This window comes from Oncorhynchus gorbuscha, linkage group LG17, assembly GCF_021184085.1.
Source record: "Oncorhynchus gorbuscha isolate QuinsamMale2020 ecotype Even-year linkage group LG17, OgorEven_v1.0, whole genome shotgun sequence".
Classification (NCBI taxonomy): Eukaryota; Metazoa; Chordata; class Actinopteri; order Salmoniformes; family Salmonidae; genus Oncorhynchus; species Oncorhynchus gorbuscha.
The window spans coordinates 30333435-30353059 of NC_060189.1; the positions used below are offsets into that span (position 1 = coordinate 30333435).

At 43.2% G+C, this 19625-nt stretch overlaps 1 protein-coding gene across 3 annotated transcripts in view; it reads left to right on the top strand.

The window, feature by feature from the left end:
* Positions 1-293: 293 nt before the first annotated feature.
* Positions 294-19625, top strand: part of cdin1 (CDAN1 interacting nuclease 1) — a 90135-nt gene continuing 70803 nt past the window's right edge. The window contains exons 1-5 of one of the 3 annotated variants that reach the window (XM_046307709.1): positions 294-319; positions 623-741; positions 14552-14597; positions 15603-15667; positions 16386-16446. In XM_046307709.1, the coding sequence (XP_046163665.1) occupies positions 641-741; positions 14552-14597; positions 15603-15667; positions 16386-16446 (273 nt within the window). In that variant the 5' untranslated portion in view covers positions 294-319; positions 623-640. Of the gene's footprint in view, positions 320-355; positions 507-622; positions 742-11227; positions 11268-14551; positions 14598-15602; positions 15668-16385; positions 16447-19625 lie in introns of those variants that run through there. The other 2 variants (XM_046307711.1, XM_046307712.1) reach the window with 2 other exon arrangements.

Here is a 19625-nt window from a genome sequence, read left to right on the forward strand (position 1 = left end):
CCATTTATTGTTTAGGCTACTAGTATATATCATTCATTATAATGAAATAGTGCCATGCATTGGTCTTGAATGCAGTATAATTTGTCCCACTGTATGCATTTCCTACCTATGCGAATGTATTGATATGATATTACAGGTGATATTTTCCAAATCTGTCAAAGAAAGTTAAGTCGTTTAGGTTTGATAGTGCTGCTGTTGGTATTGAATCACTGAAGCAAAGACCGTAGCGAGCCTATCCCTTACCGGTATACTCAGCTCCTGCAATATAGACCAATAGGAGAGCTTTTCATACTGACGTGTGTGTTTTAACTTTCTCGCGGTAAGAAACCAGGAAGTGTATTGTGCTCCTTGCATTTATTGTAATAACATTGTTTTACTGGAAAATAGCATTGATTTTGCTGGATTATATTGACTTAGCATTGCATGCAGTAGCTATTATTAAACTAGCGGACTATTTACTGTCGTTTATGTGACCGATTTGAAAGAGTTTGATACGCTGAACATTGGTAGCTAAACAGCTAACACACTAACGTTAGTTAGCAAGTAATTTCACATCTGATTTTGCAATTGCGAGCTGATATCACAACTTGCACGTTTTTGATTGTTGACTTGTCTTGTTTAGCCACTCAGATTATTAAAAATGAAGCTGTCTCGAGCTGAATACAAGGAGATAGTGAAATGCACCGAACATTTGAAACCCACGCGTCAGTGTATGACGATACTGAGGCAAAGATTTCCAAAGTAAGTGATGCATCTTTCAATTTAGTTTACCCTATTAATATTGTCATCAACTTTTGCTATGTCCTTGATGCTTGTTGTCCTACTGTATGAGCCTATCTGCATAATTTTGTCGCTCGAAGCTGTTGAGTTTTTCGGCACATTCTAACGGGATTTCCACATAACACGATAATTCGGATAGCCATGCTAGCTTCGCCCTCATGTGAGTGTTAGCAAGCAAGCTGGGTTTTGTAAAACAGGAACCTCAAATTAATGATATGTTACGTTTGGTATGTTTACATAAGTTACTTAAAACAAAGGGAGGGTGGTTGGGTGAGCGTATAACGCGAACGTCTAGCCACCCCAAAGGTTGTGTGTTCAAATCACATCATGTTAGTTGGGGCTCGGGGGTGTGTTAGTTGGGGCTGGGGGTGTGTTAGTTGTAGCTGGGGGTGTGTTAGTTGGGGCTGGGGGGGGGTGTTAGTTGGGGCTGGGGGTGTGTTAGTTGGGGCTGGGGGGTGTTAGTTGGGGCTGGGGGGTGTTAGTTGGGGCTGGGGGTGTTAGTTGGGGCTGGGGGGTGTTAGTTGGGCTGGGGGTGTTAGTTGGGCTGGGGGTGTTAGTTGGGCTGGGGGTGTTAGTTGGGCTGGGGGGGTGTTAGTTGGGGCTGGGGGTGTGTGTTAGTTGGGGCTGGGGGTGTTAGTTGGGGCTGGGGGGTGTGTTAGTTGGGGCTGGGGGGTGTGTTAGTTGGGGCTGGGGGTGTGTTAGTTGGGGCTGGGGGGTGTGTTAGTTGGGGCTGGGGGTGTGTTAGTTGGGGCTGGGGGGTGTGTTAGTTGGGGCTGGGAGGGTGTGTTAGTTGGGGCTGGGAGGGTGTGTTAGTTGGGGCTGGGAGGGTGTGTTAGTTGGGGCTGGGAGGGTGTGTTAGTTGGGGCTGGGAGGGTGTGTTAGTTGGGGCTGGGAGGGTGTGTTAGTTGGGGCTGGGAGGGTGTGTTAGTTGGGGCTGGGGGGTGTGTTAGTTGGGGCTGGAGAAAAGTGAGACACCTATCAGGCCCCTGAGGACTGGAGTTGCCCAGGCCTGCACCCTAACCTTAACCCCTAGTGGTAGCTAATGTTAGCCACCTAGCTAACATTACCCACAATAAATTGTAATTTGTAACATATCATACGTTTTGGAAATTCATAACATTAAAACAAATTGTAATTAGCATATCATACGAAATGGATGCTGGACATCCAACAGTTAATACATACTATACCAAAGGTAACATACCTTTGGATCTGGATCAACGTGTACGACAGCATGTTCCAGTTCCCACCAATATCCAGAAACTTCACACAGCCATTGAAGAGGAGTGGGACAACATTCTACAGGCCACAATCAACAGCCTGATCAACTCTATGTGAAGGAGATCACGTGTCACGCTGCATGAGGCAAATGGTGGTCACACTAGATACTAACTGGTTTTCTGATTCATGCCCCTACCTTTTTTTAAGGTATCTGTGACCAACAGATGCATATCTATATTTCCAGTCCTGTTAAATCCATAGATTAGGCCCAATGAATTTATTTACATTCACTGATTTCCTTACATGAACTGTAGCTCATTAATTGATGCATGTTGCGTTTCTATTTTTGTTCAGTGTAGTAATACAATTATGGTTTTTAGAAACATTACAAAGCATGCCCACCTAGAGTTTTGGTCTAAATATTTAGGCTGGTAAAAAAAATGACAAAGCAAAAATAGGTTTTTAGAAATTTATGAGAAAGAAAAAAATATATATATTTTTTTATGACATTACGTTTATTGTTATATTTAGAGTTAGTAATCTAGTTAATGGGTTTTGAGTTTTCACTTGGGTGGTTAATTGGCCCCTAATAAATTAGCCTATGATATTAGTGCACATAAAGATGTAGGCAAATTCATCTCTATTGAACTAAATCAGACCATTCTGGAGACATAAAAAAAAAGAAAACAGGCTGATTGTCAACTGAAAATGCATGAAATCACTGTATAAGGTTGCACATAAAAATATTTGAAATCACAATATCAATAGATAAAACAACTTATTTGTTGAATACCATCTCAGTAGTCTATTATATTATTATTAAATGACTTAAGACAATACTACATTTTTATGTTGCGTGACGCAGCGAGAGAAACAAAAATTGTGCGACCAAATCATGGGCTGGTGCCACGAACTGAAATGTTAGTCTGGAGCCCTGTCTGAGTGGGAAGGGGAAACCTGAACTAGCTGTTATTGGCAGAGAGGTTTGTAAATCTCTTCAAAAAAATGGTTTTATTGGTCTATTAACTAATTTAACACCTGGTGCTGTCACCAGGCATGCCAAAACTCCTCCCACCAAAACAGGCTGAATTTCAGGCTGTCTTTTCAAACAGCTCTTACACTGAAAGGGATTCATTTTGACAATTTCACAGTGTTATTCCAACTTCATAGTGTGGCAATATATAGAAAACATAGGGAATTACGTTCTTGACTGCACTGGGCCTTTAACTTACAGTAGAGGTTCTGCCTCTGCAACATAGCATGCTGTTGACTCCCACACCAGTAGGCATCGTACTGTCTGTCCAGTCAAGGTCAATAGCCAATATTTTATTAAAGAAAATATCAATACAATGAAAACTGCACATTTTCATGCATTCATTGTGTTACGTATCAGTAAGTTTAAATGAATATTTATTACACTGGTTGTTGTAATTAATTAGCAATAGATACATCTTCAATTATGTAGGCGTTTATATTAAGGGCAAAAAATGTGTGCATTTATTTCAATATACTTTGTCCATAATGTCCTACTAAATTCAGCCTCATTAAGAAATAATCCATAGACAGTACTTTTCAATGTTTCTGCATTGAATTTCATTACATCAGCGAGCCGGCCTCTCCTCTGGTCCACTATGTAGCTGGCTGGATGTTCAGAAATATAAGCGGGGGTTAATGGCTGTGTTGCGTTTCTCCATGACACTGAGGGGCCACTCTTTATTGAATGTAACACGTGTAATCCCCCAAGGCCACCAGGACACCGCTAGATCCTGCCGAGGTCACTTACAAAGTCGAATGGATTTGGAGCTTCCTACTAGCATTGTGCCCTAATCACCGATAGAAGAAGGCACTGGGGTCCCCAAGGGGGACACAGCCTACTTTGGGCAGGCCTTTGTTCTTAGTGTCAGCGTTTTACAGAATATGTTATGTGAAAAGTGCATTTCAGCTACATATGTACCACCTTTTTGTCCATATTAGTATAGATCTCTGTAATGTTTATTTAGGTTCTGAATGTGATCTTTTAACCCACAGTGTTTCTGTTTCTCAACCAAAACCTCTAACTACCACTATCCTTCCAGTAAGAAGTGTTTTTCGGGGGTGATAACTGTATATCGCTCCTCTCGGTGGTGCCGACTCTTTTGTTTAGTCTTAGCCGTTATTGTTATTATTTCTTTCTCGGAGAGGCCCCTGCTCTTTAAAAACCCTGAGTCTTGTCATCGGGCCTGACAGACAGGCACGGCAGCAGTGTTTTCACAGCCTACAAAATTATTCTGCTTGTCCAATCAGCTGAGCCGGGCTCTGGAGGGTTAGTGATTGGACTGGCAGGAAATCAGGCTCTTAAGACATAACATATCGACTAGGCCATCCATCATCTCTTAGCATGCGCTCAGGCACGGCAGGCAGGCAGGCAGGCAATCCCCCCCTCCCTTCTGACTGTGTGGGAGCCCTGCCACTGTGTAAATAGTGGCCAGCCTGACTGTGGGCAGGGGGGTAAAGGAGGAGTGGACCGACCCACATGGGGGTGTGCCAGGGAGAGGGGACAGGCAGGGAGAGGTATCACTGTCAAACCCGTATCACAATACTGCACGATTCTGGTCACTATGGAGATGGAAGTAGTATAATGACCTGGCCACTTTCTAGTCAGTGCTTTCATGACTGTCGTGTTAATAACAACTGTCTCACTGCAGATGAATGACAAGCTAGATGCAGGAACTGTTGACTGAATTCTTATAGGCCTGTTCTTTACTCTTAATGTGGAACTGGTGATGTAGGCCTATGTCACAAAAATAAATGCAGAATATGCACATTGTTTGCCCTGAATTTGAGTTGTAATACATCACAGCACAGCAGGTATATCTCTCTGGTCACTCCCAAAACCAATTCTTTCTTTGGCCGCCTCTCCTTCCAGTTCTCTGCTGCCAATGACTGGAACAAACTACAAAAGTCTCTGAAACTGGAAACTCTTATCTCCCTCACTAGCTTTAAGCACCAACTGTCAGAGCAGCTCACAGATTACTGCACCTGTACATAGCCCATCTATAATTTATCCCAAACAACTACCTCTCCCCCTACTGTATTTATTTATTTATTTTGCTCCTTTGAACCCCATTATTTTTATTTCTACTTTGCACATTCTTTCACTGCAAATCTACCATTCCAGTGTTTTACTTGCTATATTATATTTACTTTGCCACCATGGCCTTTTTTTGCCTTTACCTCCCTTATCTCACCTCATTTGCTCACATCGTATATAGACTTGTTTATACTGTATTATTGACTGTATGTTTGTTTTACTCCATGTGTAACTCTGTGTCGTTGTATGTGTCGAACTGCTTTACTTTATCTTGGCCAGGTCGCAATTGTAAATGATAACTTGTTCTCAACTTGCCTACCTGGTTAAGTAAAGGTGGAAAATGAATAAATAAATAAAAACTAGCATTTAGCATTCACTGCTTTTGATAGGAGAGTCAATGGGAAGAGGATCAAAATCCCGAACGATAATGATTGTGATAGGTCATTTCCACGGGGCGTCTGTCAGTCTTTCTGATGGGATAGAGGGAGAAAAGGGGGAGGGAGAAAGGGAGGGATGTGCCGGCCGTGGTCCCTCGGCTGTGTCGCCTGCATAACACAGATGTTGGGAGTCATCTGTCAGCCTGGCCTCTCCTACCGAGCCCGGGCTGTTCTGAGGGGAAAAGAATTGGACACGGTGCTGTCACTTCTTACCCCTGCTCACAATGGAGGGACATGCAAATAGTCCCCCCCCCCCCCTCTGCCCGGCCGGGGCTGTCCCTGTTCCTGCCTAGTGTCTGGCTGCCTGGGCCACAATGAGAACCAGGGAGGCAGTGTAGCAGCAGCGTGGGGGCGGGAAATTGCTCAACACAGCCAATGTGACAACAGTCCCATCAGGCCTTTCTTTCGACCACGTATTAGAATTGGAAATGATGGGCTGCTGCTCTGAGGCCTCGCCTGGCTTCCCCCGGTCCAGAGGGGACCACGGTCCCTCCGCTCTCTTTGTCGAGAGAGACTTTTCTGGCCTTCTGCACTACTTTATGAATGAATTTGGATTTAATGTTACTCCCCTCTTTAAAACACCTTTCAGCTTATTCTGCATATGGCTCTTCTGAGTTAGAGAGAAGGGTGGGGGAAAAGAATTGGACTAACACACACACACACACACACACACACACACACACACACACACACACACACACACACACACACACACACACACACACACACACACACACACACACACACACACACACACACACACACACACACACACACACACATCAGTTCCCTAGTGTGGAGTCCCTGAACGTTTTCGAATCGGGCCCTAATGTGCCGTTTTCATCAGCAGTGAGGCGGGCTGCAATATGGTGCCGGGGGCTCGCTGGGGGAATATGAATGTTGATTAAACATGCGTTCAGCCTTTTGAAATTCTGAAAACGTGTCAGAATAATGGATGTTGAGCAAATGTCAAGCATTTGTTAATTTCTCTGTTATTTGGGGTTTATCTAGCGTGATCTGGGGAGGAATCAGAGGCCAGCGTTGTTGTGGCATGTGTCATTGATATGGTGATTTCTTGGCAAGAGTCACTTTGTTTTTGATGGTAATATTCAGGCCGGGGAGGACTTTGCTCATTGATTATTTATTAGGTCTATGGTTTCTCTATTACATGCCAGTTAATAAAGGATGTGGTATTATTCATTAATTAACTTCTGCGCTCGCTCTGTTTAACATGCTGAGCTTTACACAAAGAGGATAGAAAACCATGTTGATTTTGGTCAAATTGTTGACAAACGCTGTCCTCTTTATTTCTAGTTTCTGTGTTCTGCCCTATTTTCAGTTGGCACATCTTTTGCAAAATAAATACTATGTCTTTATACTGTTTATTGAAGACATTGTTGAGAGCTCTGTGGGAGATTTTTCTTCAAACTCTGAGACTCTTGAGACTAGGCTAGCTAATTAAACTACTGCATATATTGGAAAGAGGATTGTTCACACATGGCAACACACAATGAAAACATTCCTTGCTAAATAGCTCTGAAAACTCTAACACTTGGGTGAATGTATACCGAACAAAAATATAAACGCAACATGCAACGATTTTACTGAGTTACAGTTCATATAAGGAAATCAGTCAATTGAAATACATTCATTATGCCCTGATCTATTGATTTCACATGACTGGGCAGGGGCACAGCTATGTGTGGCCCTGGGAGGGCATAGGCCCACCCATTTTGGAGCCAGGCCCAGCCAATCAGAATGAGTTTTCCCACACAAAAGGGCATTATTAAAAATATTACTCAGTTTCATCAGTTGTCTGGGAGGATGGTCTCAGATGATCCCGCAGGGGAAGAAGCCGTATGTGGAGGTCCTGGGCTGGCGTGGTTACATGTGGTCTGTGGTTGTGATGCCGGTTGGACGTACTGCCAAATTCTATAAAATGACGTTGGAGGCACCTTATATGGTAGAGAAATGAACCTTCAATTCTTTGACAACAGCTCTGGTGTCCTTCCTGCAGTCAGCAGGCCAATTGCACACTACCTTAAAACTTGAGATATTTGTGGCATTGTGTTGTGTGACAAAAATGCACATTTTAGTGGCCCTTTATTGTCCCCAGCACAAGTTGCACCTGTGTAATGATCATGCTGTTTAATCAGCTTTTTGATTTGCCACACCTGTCAGGTGGATGGATTATCTTGGCAAAGGAGAAATGCTCACTAACAGGGATGTAAACAAATTTGTGCACAAAATATGAGAGAAATAAGCTTTTTGTGCGTATGGAAAATTTCGGTGGTCTTTTATTTCAGCTAATGAAACATGGGACCAACACTTTACGTCTTGCGTTTTTATATTTTTGCTCAGTGTAAAATCACATAATAGTCCGTCATTGTAAATAAGAATTTGTTCTTAACTGACTTGCCTAGTTAAATAAAGGTTAAAAAAAACATAATAACCTTACATTTTTTAAAATATTGTATATTTTGGCTCGATTTCATTGTTCCATTATTTTGTTTCTCTGTATAGTCTTTTCATTCTATCCTAAGAATGTGTCCTAGCATGGCCATTTTAACTGGGGCTGTCTCAACCTGGATGTGGTGATGACATTAGCCAGGGCTTGGTCTGGGTCTGTTTCTGAGGCTGCCAGATGGGCTAGTAGTGAGGTCTAGCCTAGCAACCCGCCTAGCAGCCCACCTAGCGCTTCAGCAGCCTCCGCCTCCCCTGGTCTAGATGACCACACCACGCTCCTCTGGCTCTCGGCTCAGACCAAAACACAAGCTGGCAGCTGGGGCTTGTGGGTGAACCCCCCCCCCCCCCCCCCCCCCCCCCAGCCAATAGGAGTGCTGTCTGTAGCAGGCTGGCATACGGCCGCTGGCCGGGAAGACTAATCACAGAACTGGACGGGTTTATGTGGTCAGGAAGAATGGAGGGAGGCGAGAGAGATGAAGAGAGGAGAAAATAGTGAGACTGCTGAGTTTGGAGGAAGAGAAGGGATAGAGAGAGAGAGAGAGAGAGAGAGAGAGGAGGAGGAGTGAGACTGCTGAGTGTACAGTTTGATGTCAGGTTGAGGAACTCATGAATAATAGATGTGATCAATTAGTTGATTAGGAAGCGGAGGAGTAATATGCTTCCTCATTGGGATGTGTTGCTCTGGCCTCGGGAAGCTTCCCAAATTGTAATGCATTGGCTCATTGGGCTAAAAAGGACTCCAATAAACTGCTGCCAATCGCCAGACAGTGTTGTCAATGATGGCAGGAGGCTACTTCATTTTCTGTAATTTAGTGCATGTATGAGTAACTTTTTGTTGACGTAAACATCATGAAAGTGGACAACATTCACGGTTTTCCATAGCAGACTGACAAACTTCTCCAATAAAAATGTTCCTTTCAAAAATGATAAACAACACACACACACACACACACACACACACACACACACACACGCAGCGATGCTGGAGACTGTAGCCCCGGGATCTGTTTGCATACTGGGATCAATTGCAAAAAGGAGAATGGAACAAATTGCCCAGAATGGTACAAGTGGTGTAGTTGTGCTTGAGTGAGTAGGCAGGCAGTTGGTCAGCGTAATGTGTTTTCTTGCCAGACCAGACTTGCTTCATGATGGATAACCAAGGCCTCATTTTCAATTTTCCACAAGAGTCTGCAGAGACTGCCATGATGACAATAATTGCGCTATAACAATAGTAACGTGCCTTTTTAATAGCTAGAACTTAGTTTGTCACGAATCACATATGGAGAGGCCACTACCTTTCATGACAAATCATAATTAGGTCTGTGATGGTGTTATGGGCCACACTATTTTGGCCACACTATTTTAACCACACTTACACGAAAGCCCTGAGATCCTGGACACTCACCACAAGCTCTAGCGAGACACCATGTTTGTGAGCTTCTGTTAAATCAGCCTCTGGCTCTGTCCACACAGTGAAACTCCCCCACAGGGAGCTCCAGTGGGCTATGGCTTCCTCTGAGTGAGAAGGAGAGTTCCCATCCTGTCTGTAGTATTGATGCTCCCTGGTGCTGATGGGAGTTGTGGTTCATTCACTCTGAAGCCACAGTGTACAATTGGATTGTCCTCCTGTCAATGAAATGTTTGACTTGTCTCTAGGTTGGTTTTCAATATGCGTCTGGTTGGTGTTCATCACATCTCTGCATTTCTGTTAAGGAGCATTTGTCATAATGTAACCACAGTGGTGATTTATTATGTTTGTATGTGGTAACATACAAGGAAATGAAAACATTTCTGTTGACATTTTGCTAAATTTGGTGTCATGATTTTTGACGTGAACATTTTCTATTCTAGATAAGCAATTGTAATGAAGGAAAACAACTTTAATGGTAAACATTTTTGTTCATAAACAAGTATTTGTTTGGAACGCCATGACTCTGAGATGCCTGTTTGTTTGTGTGGTTTGTGGAAATGTATCACAGTTGTACGTTAAGGATTTTTCCTCTTGATTCCGTCTTGCTGATGATGGCAGACTTTGGTGAGAAACAGATGTTGGCCTCTCTTATCAGCATGTGTAATTAGAGGGATTTGCATATGCAGAGTATTTAACCAAAAGCACATCCAGCTATATTTGTTTCACTACACAATGTTTCATTTAAAAGGAAGAGAATGTGTTCGAAATGTGAGATCATTTCACAGAGATCATAGCCAAATATAGTCTCCATGTATCGGATAATGCATCTTTAATTGTTCCTAGCCATTCCACTGTCGACCAGGTCACTGAGTAAAGGTCATAATACCAACTCCATGACGCTACAGTAGCTTAATCAGACCTGGATATACTGTCAACCATTGAAACTCTTGACACTCATACAGACTTTCCTTTTCATTATCACCCCCCCCCCCCCCCCCAATGTCCTTGGAGTCATTAGTAAAAAATGTGCCCTGCCTCGGTGAGCTTCATGCCCTGAAGAGTCACGACACGCACCGCTCTCTACATATAGGCTAGATGCTCCAAATGCTAAGTACTGTCACAGCATATGATACCCACGCCATTAGCCAGGTGGCTTTCATTAGGGGAATGACTGCTATCGTTTATAATTAATTATTTGTAAATAGGAAGATTCTGAAAATAATTGATAGCTTGTAGTATATGCCCTCAATTAATTAGCTAGCGAGGCAATCTGGTGGTAATCTCTTCACCGTTGGTTTTTTTGCTAAACGTTTTTGATTGTTTTTGATTAAAAGCAGTTTGCTTCTTCAATGGTTGTATTATGATGGTGCATTTTTTGGGAGAACTATATGTGATGTCGTACTAGAGAAAAACAATGAAGTAGAAAAGGAATCCCAGATAAGTTTCATCCTCGAGGGTGCTGGGGGACCCTGAAGCATTGACAACATATCCCAACCAGCATACGCAGACACCAGTTTTTTGTTATTTACAATCTAATATACTCTTCAGTGTCCTACAACGTATAGGCCTTAAGTGTTCAACACATGGGGATGAGTAATATATATCCCATAGTGAATTCTAGACGTGAACAGACAGTTCTAGCAGCGTAGTAACAAAGTGAACGTCCTAATTGTTTTAATCAAATCCGGAGCCTTACTATTTTAGGCTCTACATATTAATGTGGCTGTCTAGGGTTGTGGGGTTGGGGAAGGGCTGGGGAAGGGTAATTACACAGAGAGACAATGATTCCCTAACCACTCTTCTGTTTCCTAACCTTCTGTCTTTCTATGTTCACAACTCAAGGCCGCTGGGATGGATTCTGTTTTCCTATTGTTCCGGAGAGGTCAGTGTCCAATTATGTTTTTGACCCTTGCAACTTCTTAATTAAATGTTTTTCTACGACACTCAAGTTGCTGCTGATGATTTAGATGGTTCTGACCAACTATACCATATAACTCATCCAATTACAGCCACGCCTTAATATATACACTATGCGTGATCTATTTAATGAGTCTTCTCCTATTGGCTGAACAACACCACAGTCATAATATAGCTGCAGCTAGTCTGACCAAATGTTGACTCCCAGTGGGTCAGTGTCTGGGTCAGTGTCTGGGTCACTGCCTCCCTCACCTCACACAATGCAATCGTTACCTCTTCAGGTTGGCATATCATCAGCATCAGGGTGATATCCCAGTCCATAGTGTCTGTTAGGCAGACTGTGTTGGTGCTGTCAAAACCGTCGCTGTATTCCCTGCTGAGGTTCATCATGACATGGTCAACTGAGAAGAGGCAATGGCGAGTCCGCTTCCATCTCTATTTACTTTGCAAGGGAAGAAACACGGCTTCATCAGCCTGCGTATTTACAGATGTAATCAGGGGTCGGGTTTTGTAGGTTGTCCTCGGCACTGGGCAATGTTATTGGCCCCAGCTTTCCATGGGAAAGAAAGATGGTGGCGGTAATGAAGCTGCTCGCGCCGCCCTCCTCTTATTTACCTGGCTTTTGTTGCTTTGTTTACTAGATGCATACTGATGCATAAAATGAGGTAGTATAATACACCAATGTGCCTTGTTACTGTTGTCCCCCGTCGTCAGACACCCCTTCTCTGCAATTAGGGTCCTTCTTGTTAGGATACATTGAATGGGTTCACACGTTTTGGAGTCATAGCTAACGACAAGGTAATAGAATCTGGTTGAGTTGAGCTCCTCCTTTGTCATGAAATGCCTCTGTTTTTACATCAGTGTGGTGTGTGTTATCGCTGCCACCGAAGGGTCAAAAATCCTCTTCTGAAGCAGAGAGAGAGCGGTGAGTGTGGGTACATGTAATGCTACTGTTGAGCAGGCTGGGAGATCCGACCACTATTGTAAGGCTCTGCGCGTGGCTCCATTTCTTTCCCATGAATTGAGAGTAGTTCACCAGGAGAGCACAGGTTGAATAGGCCTGAACATTAATGTAAAGCCTGCAGTAACTTTATTATTCACGTGGAAAGGCAACGTAGAATATTGCCTCATTGTAACACCTTGGCAGATTCTATAAACTTAGGACAAGCCTTGGTTTGTGTCCAGTTATCGAGAGCCCTGCCCTTCCACCCCTCTTGTCTCGTAATTTGGCTCTCCGTGTCTATCTTTTGTGAACTTGGAAGTTGGAACAAGATGTTTTCATTCTTTCGATTCAGTGTTTTCACTGGATTTCCAGGTGGGAGAAAAGCATCGCAGACAGAAGTGAAAAAGAAAAACATAACCCTGTTTCCATAAAAATGGCAACCGTGCCGTTTGAAACCGATATGTTTTCACAGATATTAAAAGCAGTTTGTGTCCCTTTTAAACTTAACAGGGTAAAGATTTAGCAATTAGGGAGTAATCACGCTCATTATACAGAGTAATCCATTTAAAACCTACCAGATGTCTGTTTCAGCAGAGGGAAGGAGGTCCCACTCAGAGAATAGTGCTGTAATGTTGTTGAAATGCTCAGGTGCAAGGTTGAAGTGGCGAAGATTTTATATATATATATATATATATTTTCCCCTAAGTGTCCACATGTTGACTGTTTTTAATGGGTCATTTAATTGCCATGGTCCCTACATATTGTTGTAAATTAAGGCCGGGCCAGCCTCCATGTTTTCGTTCTCTGAGACCCTTTTTCATTTTTTCATATGTAACTTTTTTTCTCGTCTTAACTTTTTGAAAAGTAGTAGTTTGTGGTTTTGATGGTTGTCCACATGATGGGGAGACTTGCATTGTTGAGCATTACTCCTCGTCCTTCCACAGTCACAGCAGTAAAACTGTTTACCACTGACATCTGGAGAAGTTAACATTGAGGTTTTTGCGGGGTTTAGGCCTATAGTCATTATAAACTACTAAACTATTCCAGTGCTGTAGTCCTTTTTTATTAAGATCTAGACAAATCAATGCCTCAGATTCCTCTGCCTTTGTTTACATGTCACATGGTAATTTCGTGGTTTGCAGTGATGGCCGATATGGACTCAATATTTCAATGCTTATAGGAAGCTAGGGCTTCTAGTCATTATTTACATACCATTCTCAGGTGACTTGTAAAGAAAAGTCTATTAAATTTAACAATCAAATGTACTGAGAGTGGTATAAGGAGACACAAAACCACAGGAGACCGTGTGTGTGTGTGTGTGTGTGTGTGTGTGTGTGTGTGTGTGTGTGTGTGTGTGTGTGTGTGTGTGTGTGTGTGTGTGTGTGTGTGTGTGTGTGTGGGGTTTAGTTTAGTTTGTACTATACGTGCACGATCTGTTGACGTGTGGGCGAATGTTTGTACTGTCCAATTAGAGAGAAGAAATCTCACTGCTTTAAATATTTTTGATTGAAAGGAGGGAGATTTAGGTGGGCGGGGGGTGAGAATCCCTGACGGAGCTGCCTGTTTCCCCCCACTGCCAGGTGTTTAACATTGACTAGAGCTGGAGATGAATGTAGCTTATGGCAACCAGTGGAATTGACCGACTCCTGGGAGTCTCAGCTTCCTGCCGTGAAAGTTAATATTTCAAAGCCCATCAGATGCACTGGGAATGTTCCTGAGCGACCCATAGGCCAGCACTGATAGTGAGGCAACCCCCCCCCACACACACACACACACTCCTAGAAAGAAGGCTCACTCATCGCTAACAAAATGTGTTTGAATATGTTGCACTGAGCACTGTGTTCCCTGTACTGCTAACGGACATGAACCCCATCAATTATTTACATCGATTTGCTTTGTTTCTCCCTCATGTTTGTGCCTTTTAGCCCGGCTACAAGGTAACGATATCGTCTCTGTGGTTTTCTACACCAGGATGCACTCAAAATAACGACAATGAATTGACGATGTTCTGTTCTACTGTGTTTGGGGGGGGGGGGTGCTTTTTGGTGTGAGCAAGAGAAGAAAGAAATCTCCAGCTCGACTATATTTTCTCTATTCTCATAGAAGTCACACCAACCCCCCCCCCCCCCAAAGGAATCCTTTGTCCGAGGTGTTCATCTGGAACAACTTTGCCACACTTGTTTTCATGTTCTTTTAGATTACAGGGCAGCCGAGCCGGCCCTGGCTTTATAACTGTTCTCGCTCTCCCTTTGTCTCTGTGCAATGCACTCTGGTAATTAACTTTGTCCTTCTTTTATTTGTTCCAGTCACTCGCAGTCCACTCTTCTGAGCATCTTCTCCCTGGAGTACCAGGTTAGAATTTTTCTTCCTTTGTGATCCCTGACAGGTGCCTAATTGAATGATGAATGTCCTTTTATTTCTTTGTAATTGAACTGCCAGCTCTCTGATTGGTTTGGAGGATGCCACCCCCCCCCCCTCTCTCTTTCACGTGGAGGGACCTGCTTGCATGAGTCTATGTGGATGTCTGCCAAGCCTTCCCATCCATCTGTCTAATAACATCTAGCCGCTGCTTATTTGGTGGACCTGTAATAAATTATGCTAAACCATTATTATTCTGACAATAATCATTTCCCCGTGTAGTGCGGCTGCGTGTGCTAAATGTTTGCTGACTCGCACTGTCACTGCCGCTTTCCACGTCTGACAGCGGATGATGATAAATGACCGCTGCCGCGAGTGGCAGAAGGCAGCGCAGGCAGAAAATGGAGTCATTTATCATCCCCCTGACAGGTGTCAGTCACGCCGCACGTCTCCACGGAATTACATTTTTTTTGTTTTTTTTTTGTGCGTAGTAGTTTTTAAATAAGTCGTCTTTTAAGCAATGCTCTTTCTCTCCTATCCCTCTGGTTAAGATGAGTTCAAATTGAATTGCATGATGGAAATGCGTTGCGCTGGGGTGGCAGGCGGAATAGGTCACTGTTTGATCGAGGCGGGAAATGAACACGGGGTTTTGAGAAGGGGGTTGAACAAGGTTGCCTTGGCTCGCTGTGAGACCCTGGGCAAACTTATTGAAATTCAATTACTATGACCCCTCTCTCACAGCCTGTTCATACACGATACCATAGAGCACCCGAGGCGGAGTGATTCAGGGGAAAGAAAAGCTTTGTTTTGGTCTTTGTACTGCATTGCATGGCTACCAAGTTTACCATATGGATATCATCTGTAGCATGTGTATAATGTCTAGCAAGTGTATTTATTCATATTTTGCTATTAATAATTGCACCATTATAATATGTTATATTTTGTGTTCAAATGAAATGCGTTTCGTTTTAGTAGCACTTTATGTACCCTTTGTTCCAGAAAAGGACCAAAAGAACCATGTCAAGGCATCAAGCCCCAGATAGCGTTGAAAGCTACTACCAAAGGTACGGTCCCCCGCCCCCCACCCCACCCCCGCCCAGGAGGGGAATCATTCATGTTGCATGATAGGAAGTGGACAGGGCTGAGAGTAGGTGGGCCTCCATGACAGATATAATCTCCTCCAAACAAATCACCACCTTTTAGGATTCATTCCAGACCTCCACATGCACCTGCTGAAAAGAGAGAACAGCAGTTGGACATTTGGCTTACACAGGCTTATGATGGGCTGATTATCCCTAATTCTGTTAACTGTTAAACTAATAAATACGGTTGGTTTTTTTTTTGTACAGGCTAAAGGGGGAAGTCTGAGAAAGCGTCTTCGCATATCACAATCGGCCTTTTCTCTAGCTTATTAAGCCATTGTTCTGTTGGGAACGAGGCCTGGATAATGCACTTCTAATCCACTTATATAACAACAAACCTCAGAGATGATCTGGGAAAGATCTGAGGGAGCTTTGGTGGTTTCAGTTAGTGAGGGGGGTAAAGCAGTTTTGGGGCGGGCAAAGAGAGTGGAGTTGACTAACTAACTATCACGCTTGGCTGGCTTAAAGGAAGTTTGAGTCTTCTAACCACAGCAAGCCTGCCGAATGCCACCGAGGCCGGAGTCATTAGGGACATTGACATGTTTTGGCTGGCCTGGTCTCGTCACCTCTCCCCTTCTGTCTGCCTTTGGGGGCTGCTATTCTTTTCACCGCCGTCTGTTGTCTCTTTGTTATAATGAAGGTACCTGAGCGAAGCCAAGGCACGTCCCTCTGTCCCTGTCCTTTTGGAGCTGGCCAATGAGGTAATGTCATATAACATATATGTCTCTATCCCCCCCCCCCATCACACTTAATGTTCTACTATTTTATTTTCCATTTGAAGTGCACACAAGCAAATCTTGGTACAAACATAATTATCCCCTGAATGCGTTTCAAATAATCGTTTTTTCCCTGTCTGTTAGCGATTATGAAAATTGGACAAATGGTCCGGTCTATTAACCAATTATTTAATGTAATTAGTCCTTTATCCCCTTCAACGCAGATGTGAAAATAGTTGCTGCTTTATTATGTCATTTTTATAATTAACATTCAAAAGTGCCACAGATGCTTCAAACTGCAGACAGGTCACCGTCATCCCAATATTGTTTTAAACGGGCAGCACGTTTTCCAATCACACCAAAGAAAGAAAGATACAACCCCCCTTAAGCCTACGTGTTTGGGGTTTGGAATAATATACATTTTCTTACACCTCAAAATATGTCATGCTGATTGAACATGTACCAGTCAGGTCGAACGTCAGAGTATGAATTATGTTTTGGGTTACCATGAGGGATTTATTCACTTCAGAAATGGCTTGTGAAAGCACTTTGTGTTTGTTTTGAACACAGTCTTGTTGCTGTGAGCATTAAAGGGGTACACACGGCCAATGAATGTGCTCTCTCCTGTGCATTGCAGCCAGTCAGCAAATGAACCCTTAACATTGCGTTAGTCTCACGGTTTAATGGGTAGTGAGAAGGTGTTTGGTACAGGAGCCCTACGATGCCATGCTATTAGGGCTCCTCTCACACCCGCCACATCCTCCGCACCATGGGGAAAATGTAGCGAAAGGCTTGATGAAACAAGAAGCCTGGAATTAGATGTTTACCCAGATAACAGCAGAGGTGAGGATTTAATATGATCACCTGTGTTCACGTGTGTTGGTTCTGCCGTAGGTATGTAGGTAATGGAGAACAAAAATGAAATGTAGTCACCTCTAGATCAAAAAAAACCATCAACGATGGTGCTCAGTTCATGACTCGCAATTTCAAAGCATATTTGTCTGTCCCCTTAAACCTTCTTTTAAATGGCAATCGACATTATTTTTTTTATTGCAGATGCTTCAAACCAAGCAATGAGATTCCATGCTTCCTTTTCTAAATCTGAATAGTTCACATGCATCAGTGGCACCTCAAAGCTAACTGTCATTATTCATTCTCCATTTAATTGACATATGATTTTTTTTCCTTTTTTTCAAAGGATTAAACTCAGCTCGGAGATAACTGTCTATGAACCATTTAACTGTCATTTTAATACGCTACTTAACATTTAAACCAAGCACTCGTGCTCTCGCAGACAGCTAATTGATCTAGTTTCAGCCCTTTATGTGACAATATGCACTATCTCCAACAGGGGGGAAATAGTTTCCATCGATGTTAGTCATCTTTTTCCCCCCTGAAATATTATGCTATGCTTATATGTTTTTCCATAACATTTTTGATTTTCATGCCTTTTTCATGGTGCTTCGTGAAGGTCAGTTTAACACGTGTGCTTAAGGCAGCAGGCATTAGACTGCATTAGACTGTCTGTGAGTGTGACACCTCTCAGCATCAGGGGCTGATGGAACCAAAGCTGCAGAGTTTTTCTTTTGAACGGTAATTATTTTCAGCAGGCATTCAAGGGCCTCTGAATCTTAGTCACATGTTAAACTCACGAAGTGCTGCGATTTGAGAAGCTATGAGATGGACGGATGATTAATATGAAAATGAGGGAGATGCAAGTACCTGAACTAATCAGGTGGTCCTTATGCAGGCTGGGCCAGCGTGGGTAATGTCGCCATTTCTCATGTGTCAGAGCTGATGTGGGTTACTCTGGATGGGATGCTCTCTCGTTATCTAAAGGGTTGATGTGAATAGAAGAGGGAAATGCGTCTTGGGTGGGGGGGAGATGGAGAGAGCGAGCCCTGTAGGCTACACAGATGCTGTCTGAGCTCCCTCCCTAATGAAGATGAAGATTGTCTCCTAACCTCTGTAATAATTATAGACATGTTTGGTCTTTAGCTAGCTGCCTTCTGTATTCAGAATTATGGAGACGGTTAACGAATACTACCGGCGTTGTCTTAAAGTCTTTGTGTGGAGTGGAGAGCTCTGTCTCTGCTTCCAGCGCCAACAGGAAGGATCACAGAGGAGATGAAACGCTACAATCTCTAAACAAGCTAAGGGCAAATTCACTTTGGGGCCCAATTATGCTAACAAGAGAAAAATGTTCCCTGACTGTTAGAACAGTCGGTTTCTTAAAGTCGCTGGAAATTGCACACATTTTACTAGTCACGCTTGTGTATTACCAAGGCAATGGCGTTATTAGGTCATTTGTCATTTCATGTGTTTTCCATTTTTTTTTTATTGGGCTATATTAACTCTGTCCAAATTGCATGTTTTTTGTGTTATTTCCCAAACGGTTTGTTACATTTCGGAAGCTAGATATTTTGTTTCCAAAGAAATAAGAAAATACAACTTTTTTGCTCAAATTGTTGCACTTCAGAGTTCTCGTTTATAGATGTTTTGTTTTTAGCCTCCACAATTGGTGTACATATCATTGTCTTGACACTGAGCTGTACAGTATATGGGGCTACAGTGCAGAATGAGTAGAGAAAGGAAACGGGAGTGGGCTGGGAGGTTGTATACCAGGTACCTTGTTGTCAGGGCCAGATTCACACTGCTAATCAGGCCCCCAAATCAGTCATTAGTGTTCCTCTACCTGTCAGGCTTACCCTTGATCTCCATCTGACTGCAGCCCTCTCTCACTTCTCAAGGTGTCTTGCCTTCCTTCCCTTCAAAGACCGGCTCTGCCATAGGTCCTCTTCATCTTCCAGGGCCTGTGATATTAGGCATTGTACTGTAGTTACCAGCTCCAGTCCCTCTGGTCTGTCCTGTGTTTCTGCCTTAGTAATCTTCATATGATTAAAGCTCTGATTGTGTCTCTAGGTTGGATGGGTTTGTTGTTGCCCTTTTCATTTCAGATGATGTGACTTGCGCCTTCCATGTCTCTTGATAGAGGTGAAGACATTTCAAGCTGGTTGCTTGGCTATATTAAGAGCCTTTTGTTCCAGAAGGAAACATTAGTGCGAAGGAAGACTCCCAAAAATGAAATTAAGTTAGGGCTGCTGTCGACAGTTGGGTCAAGGTTGTAAAACAGCACAATATAGGCCTACTGTAATTTGGCCCCA